Genomic DNA, 18,422 nt, shown 5'->3' on the forward strand with positions numbered 1-18,422 from the left:
GAGTTCCCGAAACGTGCGTGCGAGACTGGCGCACACAAAAGCAGAAGATTTTTTACAGCAAAGCTTCGCGAAAAAGTTTCTGTGGACAAAAGCAGGGCCGGTTTCCCGAAATCGAAGAGTGTTGACAGCGACGAGGACTGATCCATTACGCGACTCGTATCGCCGCCGTAGTGGTGACAGTTTTAGCGGCGAGGCCCGCTTTTTGACTTTGTGTTTTACTTTTTGAAACTTTAGTTCTTTAAAACCCAAATACTTGTTCTTCTGAATGTGCGAAGCTTGACTCCTACGGACTTTTTTTGTTCTTTTCTCTCACGAAAAATGGGTGCGCGTTACAATCGATGTATTACTTTTTTTTTTTTTTTGGTCGCGGGAAACGGGTGCGCGTTACAATCGAGGGCGCGGTAGAATCGAGTAAATACGGTATAGTGACGTTGGCCTAACCTTGCCCTCTACCCAGGGACGTAGCCAGAAATTTTTTTCGAGGGGGGTTCAACCATACTTTATGTATGTTCGTGCGTGCATTTGTATATGTGCGTGTATATATACGCAAGCAAAACTGAAAAATTTCGGGGGGGTTTGAACCCCCCCAACCTACCCCCCCACCCCTGGCTACGCCCCTGCCTCTACCGATGCATAAGTCACGTTTTTTTTATTGACATAATGACTTGTATTGCTAATTGTCATGTTAGCAAGGTAATAGTGTACTGGTCATTTAAATATAGAAATGCCATTTGTTTAGCATTAGGAGAAAAAAAATATCACGACATTGTGTGCGAAGGACCGAACTGAGCTTACTTGAAGAGCCAATATGTTATATTTTTACATCGAGTAGTTCTAGCAGCGCTTATGCGAATATAATCTGAGGGGTGTGCGCTCACGACCAATGTGCTTCAAAGAATAAACTAGGTTTTATATGAAAACATATAATGATTGTCTCTGATGCGAACTGCATATATCTTCAAAAATGCACGTTTGAACTGTTGGTATCTCTGATCTAATTACAGACCATGGTAATCGCGCTTCCATATCTAATCCAAGACACAAGCGCAAATCATTCCTTTAAAGGGCCCCTCACCAGGTTTGACAATTTTGAGCTAACGAGCACAATGCGTACACTGGGCGTTCACGATCACGTCTGCCAAAATTTGCAACGCTACGCGCCGCGGAAATGGGTAAAATTTGAAGTTGAACGCTGCTTGCCCTTCCTCTCGCGGGCGCGCGCTTTAGAGAATGAGGGGATGACGTACATGAGAAAATGGCCCTACGTAGATGGTAGTGCTGTGACGTCGCCAACAGTAGCACGTGACACTGCGATAATTATTTGACACGACATGTGTAGTTTGTGTAATTTGTTGCTTGAATAGATTAATAACACTTGAGAGAAATAATGAGACACACAAAGAGAATGTGTGCATCTTTTTCATTTTTTTTTCGGGAATTGCAGCGAGATGCGGTGCTAACGTGCCTCCCTTTCCCATGCGTTCGTGTCACCGCGGTTAGCGCATCGAGCAGACGCCAGCCCTGGAAACGAAAGTAATGTTCTGGCGCGTTCGAGCACTCATTATGCTCATTTATTCTACCGCGTCCAAGTAAACGTTAATGCGGCACTGGCTCATGATACTGCCACTCTCGTGCTCGTACAAATGTCTCAACTTTCATGCCCGTCCCGCAGAAACAGGCAGTACACCACAGAGAACGCCGACAAAACGCCCACGGCCGCTACATAAAAAAAGAAAGGTAGCGGCCGTGCAACGCCGCTCGCGTGCTCGCGCTGGCTCTGCACGTCATGCGAACGTGGCCATGCATGCGCATGACGTGTTCATGCGTATGTGTCAAGTGAAGAAGGTAGGGAAGAGATTTGGCTTGCTAAGGCTACACGGGGCGAGTGGCAAGGGTTTGAAACTCGCCTCCTCGCATCATGGTTTCGCGCCGCTAGAAATTATTGTTTTTCTCAGCTCGTAATGAACCGATTTGAAAACTTCTTGCGGCATACTGCTCTTCATTCGGCACACAACAACTTCCAGCGTCTAACTAAAATTTGCTATGTGGCCTGGTGAGGGGCCCTTTAATAGTATTAGAGGTTTCATTTTTTAAGCTGCATTGCCAGAGAAAAAAAACAACAAGAAAACAACGCCCTATACAGTGATAGGGCGAACATACATTTTGTTAATCATTATCATTGTATTTCTTCGCAATTCAGTTCTTTGGTTTCAAAGTTTTTGTAGCAGCCAGGAACGAAGCACCAGCGTTCAGTTCTCTTCGTTTTATAGGACATTATCACCACAGCTCACTAGTGCATGACCCGTGTCCAATAAAGAATGCGCAAATGGCGAAAAGAAAAAATTCACGCCGCGTTTCCTTGTGGTAGCCTTCCAACGGGCAATGTGCGACAGCGGCGGCTGTACCCGCGCCCCCTGCAGCAGCGCCCCTGGCGGCATCGGCGCGCAGAGGGACCCTGTCTGGCTAGGGAAACGCGCTGCGCTCAGCACACCTCCCCATTCTAGCCACCTTAGCACCGCCGCACCGCGCCGCGGCTGCCGTAACCTCGAAACCGCACGTGTAAATCCGTTGCCAGCCGTAGCTTAGCCAAGCCAAACCTCACTGTGTTCGTTCACGTGTTGTTTTGTCAGCTGTGCCAGCTCTGCGGTCGTGTCTGCGGTTGATCGTTTGCTGCTGCGCGCTACCTTCAGTGATCACGTTTCCCGACCTTCAGCATCCACCGAGTTCCTAGCTGTTTCGTGCTGCGCCACCTCGTAGGCTCACGATGACGAACTGCCATCCACGGACGTTGCCTTCGACGATCTGCGCGCTGGCGGAGTGTTGATTCCAGCCGAGATAACCCTTGAGGGCTTCGCCGACGCTGACAAAGACCTCGAGCTATGTGCGGAGTTGACCGATGACGAAATCATTCATCAAGTTACGGAGGATTCCGATGACTCCGACACCGAGAACGAAGTGCCAGCTCCTACACAGCCAACGAGCTCGGAGTTGACGCGAGCACTGATGACACTCATTGGTGTACAGCGGCAACATGACGTTGAGTGAAATTGAGGCAGACATAATCGCGGGCAAGCGGACCGTGCAAAAGAAAATAAGCGACTTCTTTGCGCCCAAGTGCTGACCTATGAGGTAGTGCCGGCCACGTCGTATTTTTTTTTTTTTTATAAACGGCTCTCTTCAGAGCCACCTAAACGATGCATTGGCTGAATTGCTATGGGAATCTTGTATTCCGGCTGTGACCCTCTCCGTCAGCGAAAAATACCTACCAAAAAGGTGCGTTTTCACGTGCATTCGTTTTTCCGGACTGCCCGATTTTCCGGACGTTTTCGCGGTCCCTTGAGGGTCCGGGAAATCGGATGTCGACTGTACAGGTAAAAACAATGCTACAACAAAATTGATGGGATGTGCAAAAAAAGAAAATAACAACAACAACAACAACACAGAATTAGCTACTGCTTGCTATTGCTTGCTGCTGCTTGTCAAGAACGACAGCATGACAAAAAGCTATGAAGTTTGGATGCCGGAGTTATGAACTGGCATGCTTAAACACTGTAGGAAGTAATATAGATGGCACAAAAATGTGAGGATATTTCAGGGATGCAACAGCCGAAATAGGATTTGGAGCACAAAAATCCAAATTTGGAGCAGGTTACGAAAAAAAGAAAACCTGAATTTTTTAGCCCGAAATCACAAATTTGGAGCAGTATAACACAAAGAAGGCTTATTTTTAGAAAAGAAAACAAAAATATGTAAAAACCATTCAACATCAGCTAATTCGTGCACAGTGCACGTGAACACTGCTATTTCAATATAAGCAGTGTGCTGAGCCACCCCACAGTGCGAACAATGACTAAGTCCACATTAGCATTTGCAAGACTGGAAATGCTAATGTGGACCTGCGAACCTGGCAACCTGGAAATTTGAGAGATTCATAAAGCAGGAGCAAGTGGGGGTAGTGAAAAAAGAAAACTGGCATACGCTTTTGTCTATTGTTTCTCAAGGCCGCAGAAACGCCATACACAGCAGCTCCAAATGATTGCCAATAATTTTGTAGATGTCAGCGATCATACTAGTACTCGTAATTACACGGCGCGTGCACGAATGAGTAATTAAGCAACAAAATGTGCTGTGTCCCTGACAGCTAGTACTAATAGCCCCTTCTAAACTTCAGTATGCTTTTCCGCAGGACACCATTGTACTGCGGCAAAAGTGGCTTAAGAAGCGTTCTGCACGCAATAAAACAAGCATCAGGAAATTTGAGAACTACTGTCCTTTTCTATTGCGATAGCAACTATATGGACACTCTCGACGAGTTTTTGCCGTCATCTCCCGTATAAAGTCCAAATTGATAACACATCCCTGTGCATAGTATGTTCTACCGCGGGTAAAAGCGCGCGAATGCGGGCGACAAACGCAGCTGAAGCAGATATCAAACGAGCCAGCCCATCTCCGTCGCTCGGAGGGCGTATGCTATAACACCACTCCACTCGGGAAGCCTGCTATCAAAGCATAGAGGAAATGCCCTGCCCGCCTTGAACGAGCATGAAAAGACACGAAGGGGGCGAGGGGGGGGGGGGGCTGTCGCTCAAGTAGCAACTTTGAACTTTGATTCTAAGGCCGCGGTCGCTGGCGCGCGCGCTATCTCGACAGCCATCAGCGGGCGGCGCATATATCCTGCTACGTGCAGCGCTCTCAATGCAAAGACACTGTGCAGAAGAAAGAGCATCTTTCCCTCGAGTGGCCGTATTCTCTTACACCAACGTTTTGTAGAGTTACGCGAGATCGGATAAAAAAGAGTTTGCTGCCACCCTCACTTCGTATAACATTACAATTTGTTGCTATCGCATTCATTGCTTCGTCCTTGCAGTGAAACTCCAATGAAACAACAAGGTGAATGTAGAGTAAAAGAACGAACTTTGCATGATATCATCTGCATTTTGTTCGTCTGAAGAATAAAATATACTTGTCAAACTTGTGAAAAATATTACAGGCAATTTTTTACTAGTTTGACATTTAGGCAATATTTACTGGCTTCACAATATACAGGGTGTTTTTTTTTTAGACAATACAGATGTTTTATAAAAATCCTATGACAGTAAGCCTCTTGCTGTTTACGCACATTACCTCTATGTCGAGGTGGAAAAACATTGCCATAGTTAAAATGACACTGTTACCACTAATTAACAAAAACTCGTTAATTAACTTTTTAATTATTGACTTGAGGGCAGGTGTTTACATTAGAAAGTTGTAGTGCATGCCAATTTATAGCACACCCATTATTTATAAATCACGAAAGTTGCACATAGTTAGAGATATTCATCATCGAATTTCAAGTGCGAAATCGAAACTGATTGCGCCTGGCGCGCATGAAATGCGGTGGAACACCGGGACAGCACGTGACAGGGAAGTGACGAAAGGGACGAAATTCGAATGAAGGCACGCAGAAGCAGAATCTGGCCAAAAAAATCGGCAAGCATTCTGAAATATACAAGTAGACAGCTTAAAAGGACACTAAAGGCAAATATTAAGTCGACGTTGCTTGTTGAAATAGCGGTCCAGAAACCTCGTAGTGCTACTTTTATGCCAAGGAAGTGCTTATTTTGAAATAAAATCACGTTTTAGTGGTGTGCATCGCGTTAGCGCACTTCAAATCACTCGCCTGAAAGTGGTATTTCGCATGTCACTGTTGCCGTGCCCAACGTTGCCCGCCTTTACTGCGCGGCGGCGTGCACTGGCGGCGTGCACCATTCGGGCATCCAGCAACATCACGTTCATGCGCAATTTTGTCGAACTTTTTGTCAGAGTGACTTTCACGAGCTTGCAAAACACACGCGGCAGTACGTGATACCGAAACTACCACTGAGACGCAACCGCGTGAGCGAAGCAGGGCGCCGGGCGAAGCGCAGTTCGGCGAAAACGGAACTTTTGAACCATGTGCGCCGTGCCACTGGTTGCCCCATGGCAACGCCAAAGAGGTTCTTGTTTCCATGAATCGAACAGAAATGAACAAGCAGCATTTTATTACGTCTCTTGATGCATGGAAGGTTCTTTTTTTATTGTAGCTAGTTTTATTACTAGTGATTAATTGTATTCAGACTCTCCGACGTCACCAGAATCACTTCCAAAATGTCCCACTCGTGGCGCTCATCATGTGATACATTTAGCTTAATTTCTCGGTAAGTAGGGCGCTGCTGTTGATAATACTGCCGTTTTAGACGTTGTCATACATTGAGCTTTCACTCTGACATAAATTGTTATTTGCCTTTAGTGTCCCTTTAATGTTTGTGTGGGATGGGTAATGCTTATATGTTTCTTTCTTAAACTACACATAAAGAGGCGCGAATAATGATTTCGCGTGTCTGCAAGAAGAAGTGCCGAAGTGGCAGCCCCCGAGTTTTATACTTATCAGACAAAGAAAAGGTTGATGTCGCGGTTTTCTTGTGCACAGTTCGAAAGAAACAGATAAGCACCAAACACTACCCACGAAAATAAGGCGATGCGTGGGCACAAGTAAGATGACTTGCAGCTTTTCACGGAAACATACGACCGCAGCGGACCTTCATTCAAATTTCGTCGCTCCCTTGTGATGGGTAGTTCCGGTCTGATGTAGCACAACGGTCGCGTTTCGTGTGCGCTTTGCGCAATCAGCATTGATTTTGCCCTTGACATTCGATGAAGAATATCACCATCTATGCGCAACTTTTGCGATTTCTAAAAAATAGGTATGCCATAAATTGTCGTGTGCTACAACTTTATAATACAGTAAAAGCTCGTTAATTCGACTCTCGTTAATTCGGAAAATCGGTTAATTCGGACACGTCATCTGGTCCCTGTAAATATATGCATCACTCTATGAGAGTGGGCGCTCGTTATTTCGGACAGATTTGACCGCAGATCGGATAATTCGGCGACTTTCGGGCCACTGGTGAGGCTCGAAAACGAAAAAAGAACCATTCGGAACAAAAGTGAAGCTGAAACGCAGCATCGCCATGGACATCAATTATCGGCTTGGCTTGACTTGAGACTGGCTGAACGCCTTTTCTTCGCGCGTGATAGAGTGATAGTATAGTGATAGCATGTGGGTTTAGCGCGGTGTCATTTTTGTTGCTTTGTTCCCGTTGGTGTGCTGCATCGTTGAACGCCGTTTTATCGAGGAACAATTCAGTACGGCTCCTTTAGCTTGATCGTTGCTAGTGCTTTTGTGCTGACTTCTCGTGTGAACGCACTCTCCGCCGATGGCAACGCTGGCGAAGTGGCCGAAGTACGAGGCCAAGGACTTCACCACCAAAGTAGAAATTTTGCGTGCCCTGAAAAATGGGCTCTTCCGGCAAGAAGTAGCTCCTGTGCCATGACGTCGGCAAACAATACGACGTGAGTCTCCTGAGCGCAGTTAGCATTCTTCACGTATGTGTAGCAGAGCACGCCTGCGCACGCCATTGCCAACTGTTTCAGGCACAGTGGCTTTGTTCTACCCGACTCCAGCGATGCAGCAGTGGCCGTAGTGTCGCCGAACGACGGTGACGATGACGGGCAGGATTTCGGAAGTGTTATGCCTGATGCAGTGACACTCGATGATTATATCGGCATTAATGGCGTTGCCACTGCCGGCTCTCTGACTGATGAGCAAATCTTCAAGGAAGTGATGCATGGCGATGAATCCGAGAACGAAGAGCCTGAAGAGCAGCAGCCACACTATGAGCCACACAGGCCCCCTCGTACTGTGAAGGAAGCCGCGGAGGCCCTCGTCGTCCTTAAAGAATTTTGTTTTGGCACTGCAGACAGCATGCGAGCTGCTGAGCACCTTGAAGTGCTCAGAAAAATTGTGTCCGCGCGAATTTCTGCTTGAAAACAGAGACGCATCCGCGATTACCATGTAAAGTAAAGGTATGCTGAAAAAACTTGCATTTATTGTGTTTATTTCGACCATTCGATAATTCGGACATTCGGTTAATTCGGACATTTTTTCCGGTCCCTAGAAATCCGAATTAACGAGCTTTTACTGTATAAACTACTGCACTCAAGACAGTAATTAAAAAAGTTAATTAACGAGTTTTTGTTAATTAGTGGTAACAGTGTCATTCTAACTGCGGCAAAGTTTTTCCGCCTCGATGTGGAGCGCGTGTGCGAAAACGAGAAGAGCCTTACTGTCATAGGATTTTTATACAAAATCTGTATTGTCTAAAAAAAAATATCCTGTAGTCTGCAGAGCAAAAGAGAGGAAAGAACATTTGGACATTTACACATGTTATGCAGACCTTTTGAGGAAAAAAAAAGGAAAGGTAAAAAAAAGGTAGGAGGCTCACAAACAGTGGCAAATTAACTGAAACCACAATTCCAAATGTTATACAGTTGACCTAACTTATTAATGCCTTCAGCTCACCTGTAGTCGTGGAAAGAAGCACACCTGGCAGAATGCATTGCAGTATTCCAAGCCCTTGTCAACAAACAGTGCTCCCAGAAAAGCTGTAAACGAAAAAAGAGATTAGTACGAAACAAAGTAAAATTTATTTTGCTGCAATAAACTCTGCGGCCTAATTAAATGAACTTTGCTTCTCTTTTGGCATTAACCTTGCACCAATGTCAACAATGAGTGCACATTGTTTTGTATTGGCCCCTGCTTTCCTTGTAGAGCAGAGCAGTCTTGGGCATGGTTGATTTTGTCAAGTCATGTCAAGGTTGGCCACAGACAGCTATGTACCCACTGCTACTGTGTCTGCTGACTGTGTTGCTAAATTTTAACCCATCCAGTTCAGTAAAGGTGTGAAGGACAGTTGGGCACGTGGCAGCTGCTGGCCAAGTGGGTGCAGATCCAAATGCCACTTCTATAGCCATCAGTCTAGACTGTGTTTGCAATCTTGAACTTGACTGCTGATAAGCCACTTGTGCACAAACATTTGCGGCAAGCTTACTGCAAATGCCTTACCGCCCACAACTATGCCTGCCAATGGCAAGCCATTTTAAAGGGACGAACAACAGAAATGTTCTTACTGATGAAGTTATATACAAAAAAAATTTTTACATTACTTATTGGCAATAGCTTATCACAAGAGAAAATGAGGCTAAAAGTTCCATGTTCTGAATTTTGAGCTAAGACTACAGCACCAGTAAGTCAGTGTGAGGTAACGAATTTCAATGTTTTTTATTTGGGTTATTGTGGCTCAGTAAACCTTGAAATTTGCTAAGTTCAGTGCTTGGCTCTTTTAGCATATAATGTTGTACATTTTCACCCATAAAAATTAACTTAGGCAAAAGTAGGTGCAGTAAAAACCCACAACATCATGGTGAGCTGGTGCAGCAACTTCAAGGCAGCATCACGAGCTTTCTTTTTTACTGCACCTTTTATGGCTTACCAAGCCTTCCTTTACGGTAAAAATGGCGTTTTTTTTGTTATTGTAGAAAAATAATTTTACTCATACAGCAAAAATTACTTTTCCTTTTAAGGTCCCTTTAACATTCCCATTGCTAAAGCCTAATAAGCAGCCAGTATCGTTGTCGAGCGAAAAATGAGTCTCACGAACTATACAGCTTGGGTATGGGGATAAAATTAATTGTATGACTTTCTCACAGCTGCCATTTTTGCAACACAATGTTTGTAGATCTCGACCAAAAAATTAGGTGAGGTACACCAACGCGTTTCACATTTTACTCCTCATTACATATTGCTTATATGACTAGCATAGCAGTGCCACAAAGATTGACTGCTGATAAGCCACTTGCACACAAACACTTGTTAAGTAAGCGTGCCCTAAAACACTTTTTGAACACATTAAGAAAATGTTGCTGATCTGCAGATGAGGCTCCTATGAACACGTGAGCTGAATACTACTGCACGAATTTGCAAATTTTTGTCAAAAAACACTAAAGTTCGCGTGCTCAGTCCAAAATGTCATCACTAGCTATGGTCTTGGCAGATTTCTCAATTCTGAGAACATTGTAGGTAATTGTCCTATTGTTAATTTTATTGTGATAGCAGTTATATGTACAATTAAGGTGCATTTTCGCTGTCGCCATTGGTGTCACTGTGAGGTTCTGCATAAAGTCCAAGTCACTAAACATCGCTTCTCGCGTAGTATGTTCTATGTGTGAGTGAAAGCATGCGAGGGCCGTCGCCGATCGCAGCTCAGGCGGCCAGGAAAATCGCACATTGTCTTTTGTCATGTGAAAGGCTTAGGGGGGTCCCAGAGGGGGGCTGCGTACTCTCATAAGCTGGGCATGATAGTGCATGCCTAATCTTGGCAGGAATCAGCAGATGGCTTATACCTTTGTATGTGCTGTGATCTGAATGCTCATTTTGCAGTGAAGTGATAGCAAGAAGGTCGCTTTGCTCGCTGCAGCGGCTGCGCTTTGTTATTTAGTAGAACGAATGAAATGTATAAATGTCTGCAATTCAGTGATGGGAATGGCCAAGAGAATTTTGGAGCACATTTTGTAGCATAAAAAAGGGCAATTTGTAGCAGCTGCCCTCAGTTTTGTAGCATGTTGCCGAGACAAGAAAAACAGAATAAAAGCTGTTTTTTGGATTAGGGTGAGTAAATGCTGGTTTGTTGGGCATTAGAGCAACACTGAAATACTGAAGTCCACGGGAATGCTTCTTGAAAAGCGCCAAACACTAAGATACCAAAACAACACAAGAAAAATGCAAGAAGTTGAAATAGACTGATTTAAAAAAGCTGCTGTGCTAGCAGGACTAGGACATGTGGCCTTCACTCAGCAGCAGAGAAGTTACCTAAGCAAAAAATGACTGCTGCTATCTCTACGGAGTTGAATGCCTTCATAGTATGAAGTATTCTGCTGTCAGAAAGAAATACAGTGATACCTCAATATAATAATATAATGGAATGCTTGACTGTTAAAAACTTTGTCTATAGAACACCATTGTAACCTCAATACAGCATAGACCGCTTATAACGTAAGTCGCCGGAGTCGCGAATACCCGCACTATAAGCGGTACCGCACTATAACCAAAACAACATTTTTGAAAGGTTGCACGTGTACAAAACATGACCAACAGGCAGGCGCGCGATTCTGACTATCGTAAGTTTGCATCTGCTTACATTTGAAAATGTTGAACTGTTAGCGTCCGCGGACCTGCGGTGCCGACATTACGAACGCGGAAAAAATGCGCCGTCACGGGAAGTCGCCGCGGTAACACACTGCGCGTCCGCGATGTCGAAAACGGTGGCGACCACAAACCACCACTCGAGTGTTTCACACGCACGCCCGCGTTTTCGTAAAAGATGTAAGTCACCCCTTCTAAATGCAACAATTGCAAAATGTTTCATTGACTCGGCACCAAACCGCAACTTCTGTAGTCCGCGGCCGCCGACATGGCAGCTAGCGCTCGTTAGGCCTAGCGTGCGCGTTGCAACTTGGCATGCCACCGCGAGAAGCTTGCCCTAGGCAACACGGAGATCGGGAGTAGAAGACATCGCACTTGCGAGCTAAACCGAGGGCATCACGCGTGAAACGAAGTTTCGGTTCGCGATCGGGAGAACAGCCGCGGCAACTATCCTGAAAAAGTCTTTCAAGCTTGTAAGTCCGCCTGTTGGTGGCAAAGGCGAAAGCTCAATCGCGTCTCAAAGCATTGTTACTTGCGGGGGAATCGAGGTTGCACGCGCGATATCTGCGCTCTACGACGAAGCAACGACGAAGCGCGCATGTCAAGCGGCCGACGGGGGCAAAGGCTTCTCCGTCGGCCGCGCAACCGCTCCCCCTCCTCACACCACGCACCTGCGCCGGGCTGCTGTCCCCCACAGCCATCCCTTTTTTTTTTCTCCCCCCGCTCCTTGTTCGTTCGTTCCGCGTCCCCTCCTCCTTTGTAATGCCGTCGCCGCATCTCCGCTGAGAAGCACGCTCGCACCCTCGCATCTCTGAGAATGTTCCGGCAGCCGCATTATAACCGGTCTTTCATCTCGGGGGTCTGCACAATAAGCGGTATGCGTATACATGGAGTTCTATGGGAGAGTAAACGGGAGTCAGGAAAAACCGCATTATAGCCGGTACTGCACTGTAAGCGGTTACGTTATAAGTGGTCTGAGCTGTATAAGGAAGCATTTATCTGCAAGTTCAATAAATTACAGAAAAATACGTTGAAATGACAATGGTTTCAATAAATCGTGCATATTTCAATTTATTGCTCATTTGAATAAATTGAAATATTGCAGACATCAGTGGCCAAATGGTTAGACTACCACGTGTAGTTTTTTGCTGACGCACCTTTCAAATAACATACTTCAAGGCAAACAGTGGCAACAAGTATGACAGTGGACAGTCATAGTATGAAATGTAAGGCCTCGGTTAGCTTGCACGCAATCATGAGGGAAAAAGGATGTGACTTTGCTAACAAGGCTAATGTCTTGCAAGTAACCACCACCATGAGTGAGAAATACAGTGTTGCCACTCGTTTTGGGATACCATAGAAAAAAATTAAGGCAGCTTTGCACTAGTGATGTCAAGCCTGAAGGAAGTGCGGAGCTGGACGGCCTTCTTTATTTCTCTTTATTTTTATTTTCTTTCTTCCTCTCTTCCTTTCTTTTTCTCTCTTTGTTTTTTCTATGTGCTTTTCGTCCCTGTTTATTTCTATTTCTTTCTTTCTAGCTTCCACTTTCTTTCTCTTTTCCTCTTTCTATTTTCCCTTTCTTCCTCTCTATTTCTCTTTCTCTTTCTTTCTATGCCAAGCTTTGCTCCCTCCTCCTCACCTTCACTTCCATATCGCCCCTCCTTGCCATACTATACTACACAAGGCTATGCTATGCGCTGCTAGTGTGCCTGGGTAGCCGAGTGGTTACGACACCCGCCTTCGGATCGTTGGTACGCAGGTTCAAATCCCGCCTCTCCAAGAACTTCTCTCTTTCTCTCTCTGTACTCGTTCTCTCGCCCATCAGTTATTACACCCAACGCCGAAGAAATCGGCGCACGTGTTTTGGCACCGAAGCATAAGAGGACGAAGAGAGTGCGTGCCAGTACAAATCGGCGCAAGACTTGGGAACAAAGAAGATTGCAAATCAGTTTTGCGGAATCCCGCAAGGTGGTGGAAGGGTTAAGTCCTTGTGGCTTTGTGCTGCAAATGGGTGGTTGTCTATTTTCCCTTTCTTAACAAAGAAGATTAATAGGACGGAGAGAACGCGTGCTGGTCACTGTTTTTTGATGGTCAGTACACTTCAGAAAGGTTGAAATCACCACGGCGCATCAGCTGTCACGTCTGTCAGTCGAGTCGTCAACCTGCCCGGCAGTCCTCTACTGAACAGTCTATCTGAGTATGCATGCGCTTCTTGTACTCCCGAGATTTGTGGCTCAGTTGCACAGCTTAAAGTGAACGTTTAGTGCTATCTGAACAAGCACAAGAAAAAGATTAGCTATAAGTGGAGCTTTTGGAGTATAAAAGATTTGGATAACACCTTGTTCATGACATTTATGCCAGAAGGAACTCTCTCAGTCTTGGAAACTGCTTCAACCTCTTCAAACAGATTGGCGTAAAATGTAAAGATGCGTCTGTGTCTGTCAAAAATTTTGTTCCCGATAAAATGCTGCTGAGGAGCTAAAATTAAGTCATTTACTGAACAGAAATTTCTCTTCTGAAGATGGCGGTGAAGGGAAACGTCATTTTCGGACGTCCTACACCAGGCACTAAAAGGCGGAGATTGTGGGTGCCGTCTCCACGACATTTTCTGCGCGGACCCAGTCTTCCTTCAATGTCTCTCTCGCGTACTGTATGCATTAGGGCTTAATAAACTGTTGCATGCGAAAACCCAACTCGAGTGTGCATCTAGACAAACTTTTCCCGATGATTGTTTTCGCCAGGAACAATACTACGACGAGTACAAACACCCATATGTACAAATTTGCCCTTTAAAGCAACTCTTCATCTTTTTTTCTGTCAATCTGATGTTTCGTGAACACGAGAGAACATACTTAAGACCTAAAAATCATGACAATGGCAACTATACCTACATGCTCGCTCATTTAAGTAGTTGTGCGTGAACGTCAATTTGGACACTTCGGCGGCTTTGTAACTCCGATCTCACAAAAATAATGCAACATGTTTTTACAGATTAAGTTACAGCACGCACTGGGCTTTAATTCTTGGAAGTTTAAAGAAAATCGAAGACGACTTTTTTTTAAACTGCATTTCAAAGTATTGCATTTTTAGAGACATGCTTTCACTTATGCATTATTGGTTTGCGTTTAACATCATTCTTATCAATCATATTTAACACAATTGTTAAACTAATGTGTGGCAACACTCTGGGAAATTTTGGAAATTCTTAGTATTATAGACGCGAAGCAAAAAATCTGAAACTAGAACATTACTGAGCAATGTGCCATATTTGTGATTGTTTTTCATAAAATATGGGCAACAAAATTGCAAGATAACATTATGTAAACTCACGTTACTCATAGTACACCAAAAAGATTTTGAGACTCTCAACTACAACAGTTATCTTTTAGGACCTCATCAAAATACCATTTTCGCGCAATTAGAAAAAAGCGGTTCTGATGAGTGGAGACTTCCGAATTTTTTCAACTAAGGCAAAATCTTTTTTCGCAAAACTAAGAATGCTTGTGGCCCTGAAATTCTAACAGCAACATATATTTTTTTTTCAGCGAAATTAAAGGGGGTCCGCGGACATGTATCGACGTTTACACACCCTGCAGAGTAAATAGCCATGCTGCTTACAAAAGTCAGGTTTTTGTAGAACAGTCAGCAACTGTATTTGCATTCTTCTAAAGTTAGCTTTGTCCAAAAGTGGATTCAAATAAACAAAATGTTAATTTAATTCTGTCATTACAACAATAATAAACAAGCTCTCGAATTTAGGCATTTGATGACAAAATAAAATTTTGCTGGTATACAAGACTGCAGAAAAGGCATCTCTGTCTGCAGAAATAAGTACAAATCATGATCCTCACCTTCAAGAATGTCGGCGCGATCTTTGGTCTTGAGCTCAGCCTTTGCATATGGGTATATAGTGTACTCCACCATTCCCAAGTCGTCACACACTACTGCCTGTGTTCGGTTGTTCACCAGAGAGCTTCGGAGAAGCTGCATGACACACAAAGAAAAGAAGGAAGTTTCATCATACTATTAGCTTTATAGAGAGATAAACTAAAAATGAAAAAAAAAAATTATGCGGGACTCCTTCCTGATATGTGTCCTAACATGCAAGCAAGCTTTCAAAGTTTTGCAGAAGGTTGCATTGCAACTTAATACGTGATATGTACACCCTATCTTGACATAGATCTTGACATTTTGGCTGCATTTTCGTGGAGGCGAAAATGTTTGAGGCCCGTGTAGTTAGATTTAGGTGCATGGTAATGTGATAGGCAACCAAAAAAAAAATTTTTTGTTTGTAAGAGCAGCCAGCGTTGAAATAACTTTTTCTTCAAAACAAGCATGTCTTATTTAACTTAGCCAGCCTTTTCGGAGGTGATCTTGGTAAAAAATCGCATTAAAAGTAGTAGTCCCGCCAGCTGTGGTAAGTGACTAATGGGTGGCTTAATTCAGTAAGCTTTGGCATCTGTGTAACTAAAGGTTGGAGCTATGCAATGAACCAGGTTAAATATTATGCAGTAAATATCAAGGAAGTAATGTTAAAAATAACCAAAAAGACGGGGAAAAAGTACCAATTTAGACTGAACCTGTTTGCAAAATCAGCTGTGAATTCAAAAATATTCCATCAATTTCTTTTATTCTACTTTACTGCACAGATATATATGTTGTACATTATTATACAAAATTTCAGTTCAAAGTACACACTGAGAAAAAAGTTATGAAAGTTGGCGTCACATGACATGGAGCAAATTCTTATTTTGAGAAAAACGTAAACAAAGACCTCAGAGCTCAGTGATGTAAGTGACGTTTTGCTTTTTGGAGCACACTCTGGAGCAGAAAAAAATGCTAGTTTGGAGCAGCTATTGACATTTTCGGAGCACATGGCAAAATATTTCAAACGACTCCTGGAGTTTAAAGCATTATTTAAGCATCTCATAAGTATTATTACTTATTATTAAAGATACTGCACATACAATTATCACTGCAAATTGCAACAAACAAATAATTAAGGAGATGGGTTGTCACTGAACACTAAGATGGGCTATATATTTAAAATATTGGGAACTTCTGACAAAAATGATATAAAACCGATGAAGCTGAGCCCCAAATTATATAAGAAACTAGGATCACATAGAGCAGTTTATAATCGGTAACAGAGCAAAAAAATCTGTTATTTTCACATTTCACCAAAATAGCCTGTTTTTGAAATTTCAAAAAAAAAAAAAAAGAAAAAAAAAGAGAAAAGAAACCAAGTTCAGATAGGTTGAAAAAAAAAAGCCTTGCCATTTCTTGTGGCAAAAATGAGGTCGGAAATGACAAAGTGATAAATGTGATAAGTCACACATCACAGTCCTCCCACCAGCAGTTAGTAATCAGTAAGATATTGAACTAATCTGACACACATTTTAACAAAATAGTCTGCCTGTCATGTAGAGCTACATACAGCTAAATCGAAGACATATCAACAATGCCACTACTTGTGGCATTGTCGATATGCTAGTATGGAGCTAGTGTAGAAACTCCATACTAGCATACTATAGTACATACAATGCTCGCGGACAACTTTTCTTGTCAATGAAGGCTACGGAGGCGGAGCTACTGCACATTACTGCTCCGCGAAGTAGTCCGGTTTGGCACAAGTTTCGAATTTAGTTTCAGTTTGTGAACCTTCCGTATCTGTTGTGACGGCTGTTGGATTATTCGAGCGGCCATGGTCGAATAATAACATTGCATACTTAGACAGCCATTTGTTAGTGAAACTCGTCACAAGTTCCTTCGGCGAGTCATCGGAAAAGCTGGAGGGCGACGAGTGCTCACCTGAAGACTGAAGGCACCATTTTGACTGTGAGGAGCACGTAAAAGTTGCAACATTTTCACACGTGCAAAAACGTAAATGACACTGCATATACTAAAACACATATAAATTTTATATCTCCTTGGTGCGTGCTGCACCTCTTTTCAAACAGTGTCCCATAAAAAATTGAGCAATGTTGTTTTGCATAATTCTCACAGAGAAAACACGCAGGCAGTTGTGGGCTTCTTTTCTTCAGCGGTAGTAAACGCATAGTTTGGCTCTTCAGCCTTTTCTTCATTGCCAAGAAAAATGTCCGCAAAATATAGAATGATAGTAGACAGCTTGTTTTTTGTTACGTTTAGGCTCGCTGGATGATCATGTGCTTAAAGTTCATTGTTTTCAGTTTACCAGTGCCATTTCGGAGCAGGTCCGGAGCAGTTACTAACAAAAATTACAGTTTGGAGCAGCATGGAGCAGCACTTCTCTTTTGGAGCAGTTTGGAGCAATTGGAGCAGCACTTCCATCACTGATCTGAGCTTGCAAAAGGTGCGTGTCCCCCTTGTGGCCGTTTTTAGAGACTTAAAGAGAATTAGAGACACAGGGTTATATTTAATGACATCCTCTTATGTAACAGTGAAAATAAAATTTAAAAAGTATTTTGAATATCATTAGTATTATAGATGAAAGAACACTTACTTTCGAAACCAACACAATGCAGTTTCGGTTTCGCTATACGAGCACGGGGTATGGAAAACTTGCTGTAACTCGCAAACTAATAATGATAGGAGGATAATTTTTGTTGCAACATATTTTTAAATGTTTGGACGTGCACAAAAAGCTAAAAACTAAAAATCCTCCTCCCGAAAAAAGAAAAAATTGACTTTTGAAGGCGGCCTACCACCTTAAAGAACCGCAGGTGGTCGAAATTTCCGGAGCCCTCTACTACGGTGTCCCTCATAATCATATCGTGGTATTGGGACGTTAAACCCCAGATATTATTATTATCTTGACATAGATATCCTGTCATCTAGTACTGGTGAGTAGGGGCCAACGAACACTCCAATATGAATTGAATAGTAACCTTTCTAATAGTTCTACTCGCAAATCGAACATTTAATATTAATGGCTGTTTACCAATAATTAAACCATTCGAATGGTTTCTAGGCACCACCACTCAATGATATTCAAGAAAAATTGATGGTTTGACTCTGTTTTCACAATCACATGCTAGCTCAGGTACCTAAGCGAGCACAGAATACAGTATTTAAGTCTAATATAAGTTGAGCCAACCCACGCCAAAAACGAAGAAACATGCAAAAATACACACAAGCACATTCCACAGCGGAAATTTAATGCAATAGCTGGACTAAAGGTTCTCACTAGAGTCATCATCAAGTCATCAAGCCAACCCTCCTCATGAACTTCTTTTCCCAGGCCCTGCTGGCTTTGAAGTGTGTCCTCAGTATTCCCACTTCCAAGGCAAAGATGCGGGCTTTTTGCATGACCATTCTGCATGTTGCAAGCTTTGGAAAGTGTCCAGACTTCGGTCCACATAAACCTCAGTGTTTGGCGTCA

The 18,422-nt window shown here is 43.4% G+C and overlaps 1 protein-coding gene across 1 annotated transcript in view; it reads right to left on the reverse strand.

Moving 5' to 3' along the window:
* LOC119379039 (ribonuclease 3) overlaps positions 1-18,422 on the reverse strand; it is a 183,722-nt gene that overhangs the window by 37,148 nt on the left and 128,152 nt on the right. The window contains exons 17-18 of the mRNA XM_037648182.2: positions 14,911-15,043; positions 8,381-8,463 (exon numbers count right to left, since the gene is read on the reverse strand). Of these exons, the coding sequence (XP_037504110.1) occupies positions 8,381-8,463; positions 14,911-15,043 (216 nt within the window). The remainder of the gene's footprint in view (positions 1-8,380; positions 8,464-14,910; positions 15,044-18,422) is intronic.

The sequence above is a fragment of the Rhipicephalus sanguineus genome, chromosome 1 (genome assembly GCF_013339695.2).
Source record: "Rhipicephalus sanguineus isolate Rsan-2018 chromosome 1, BIME_Rsan_1.4, whole genome shotgun sequence".
Classification (NCBI taxonomy): Eukaryota; Metazoa; Arthropoda; class Arachnida; order Ixodida; family Ixodidae; genus Rhipicephalus; species Rhipicephalus sanguineus.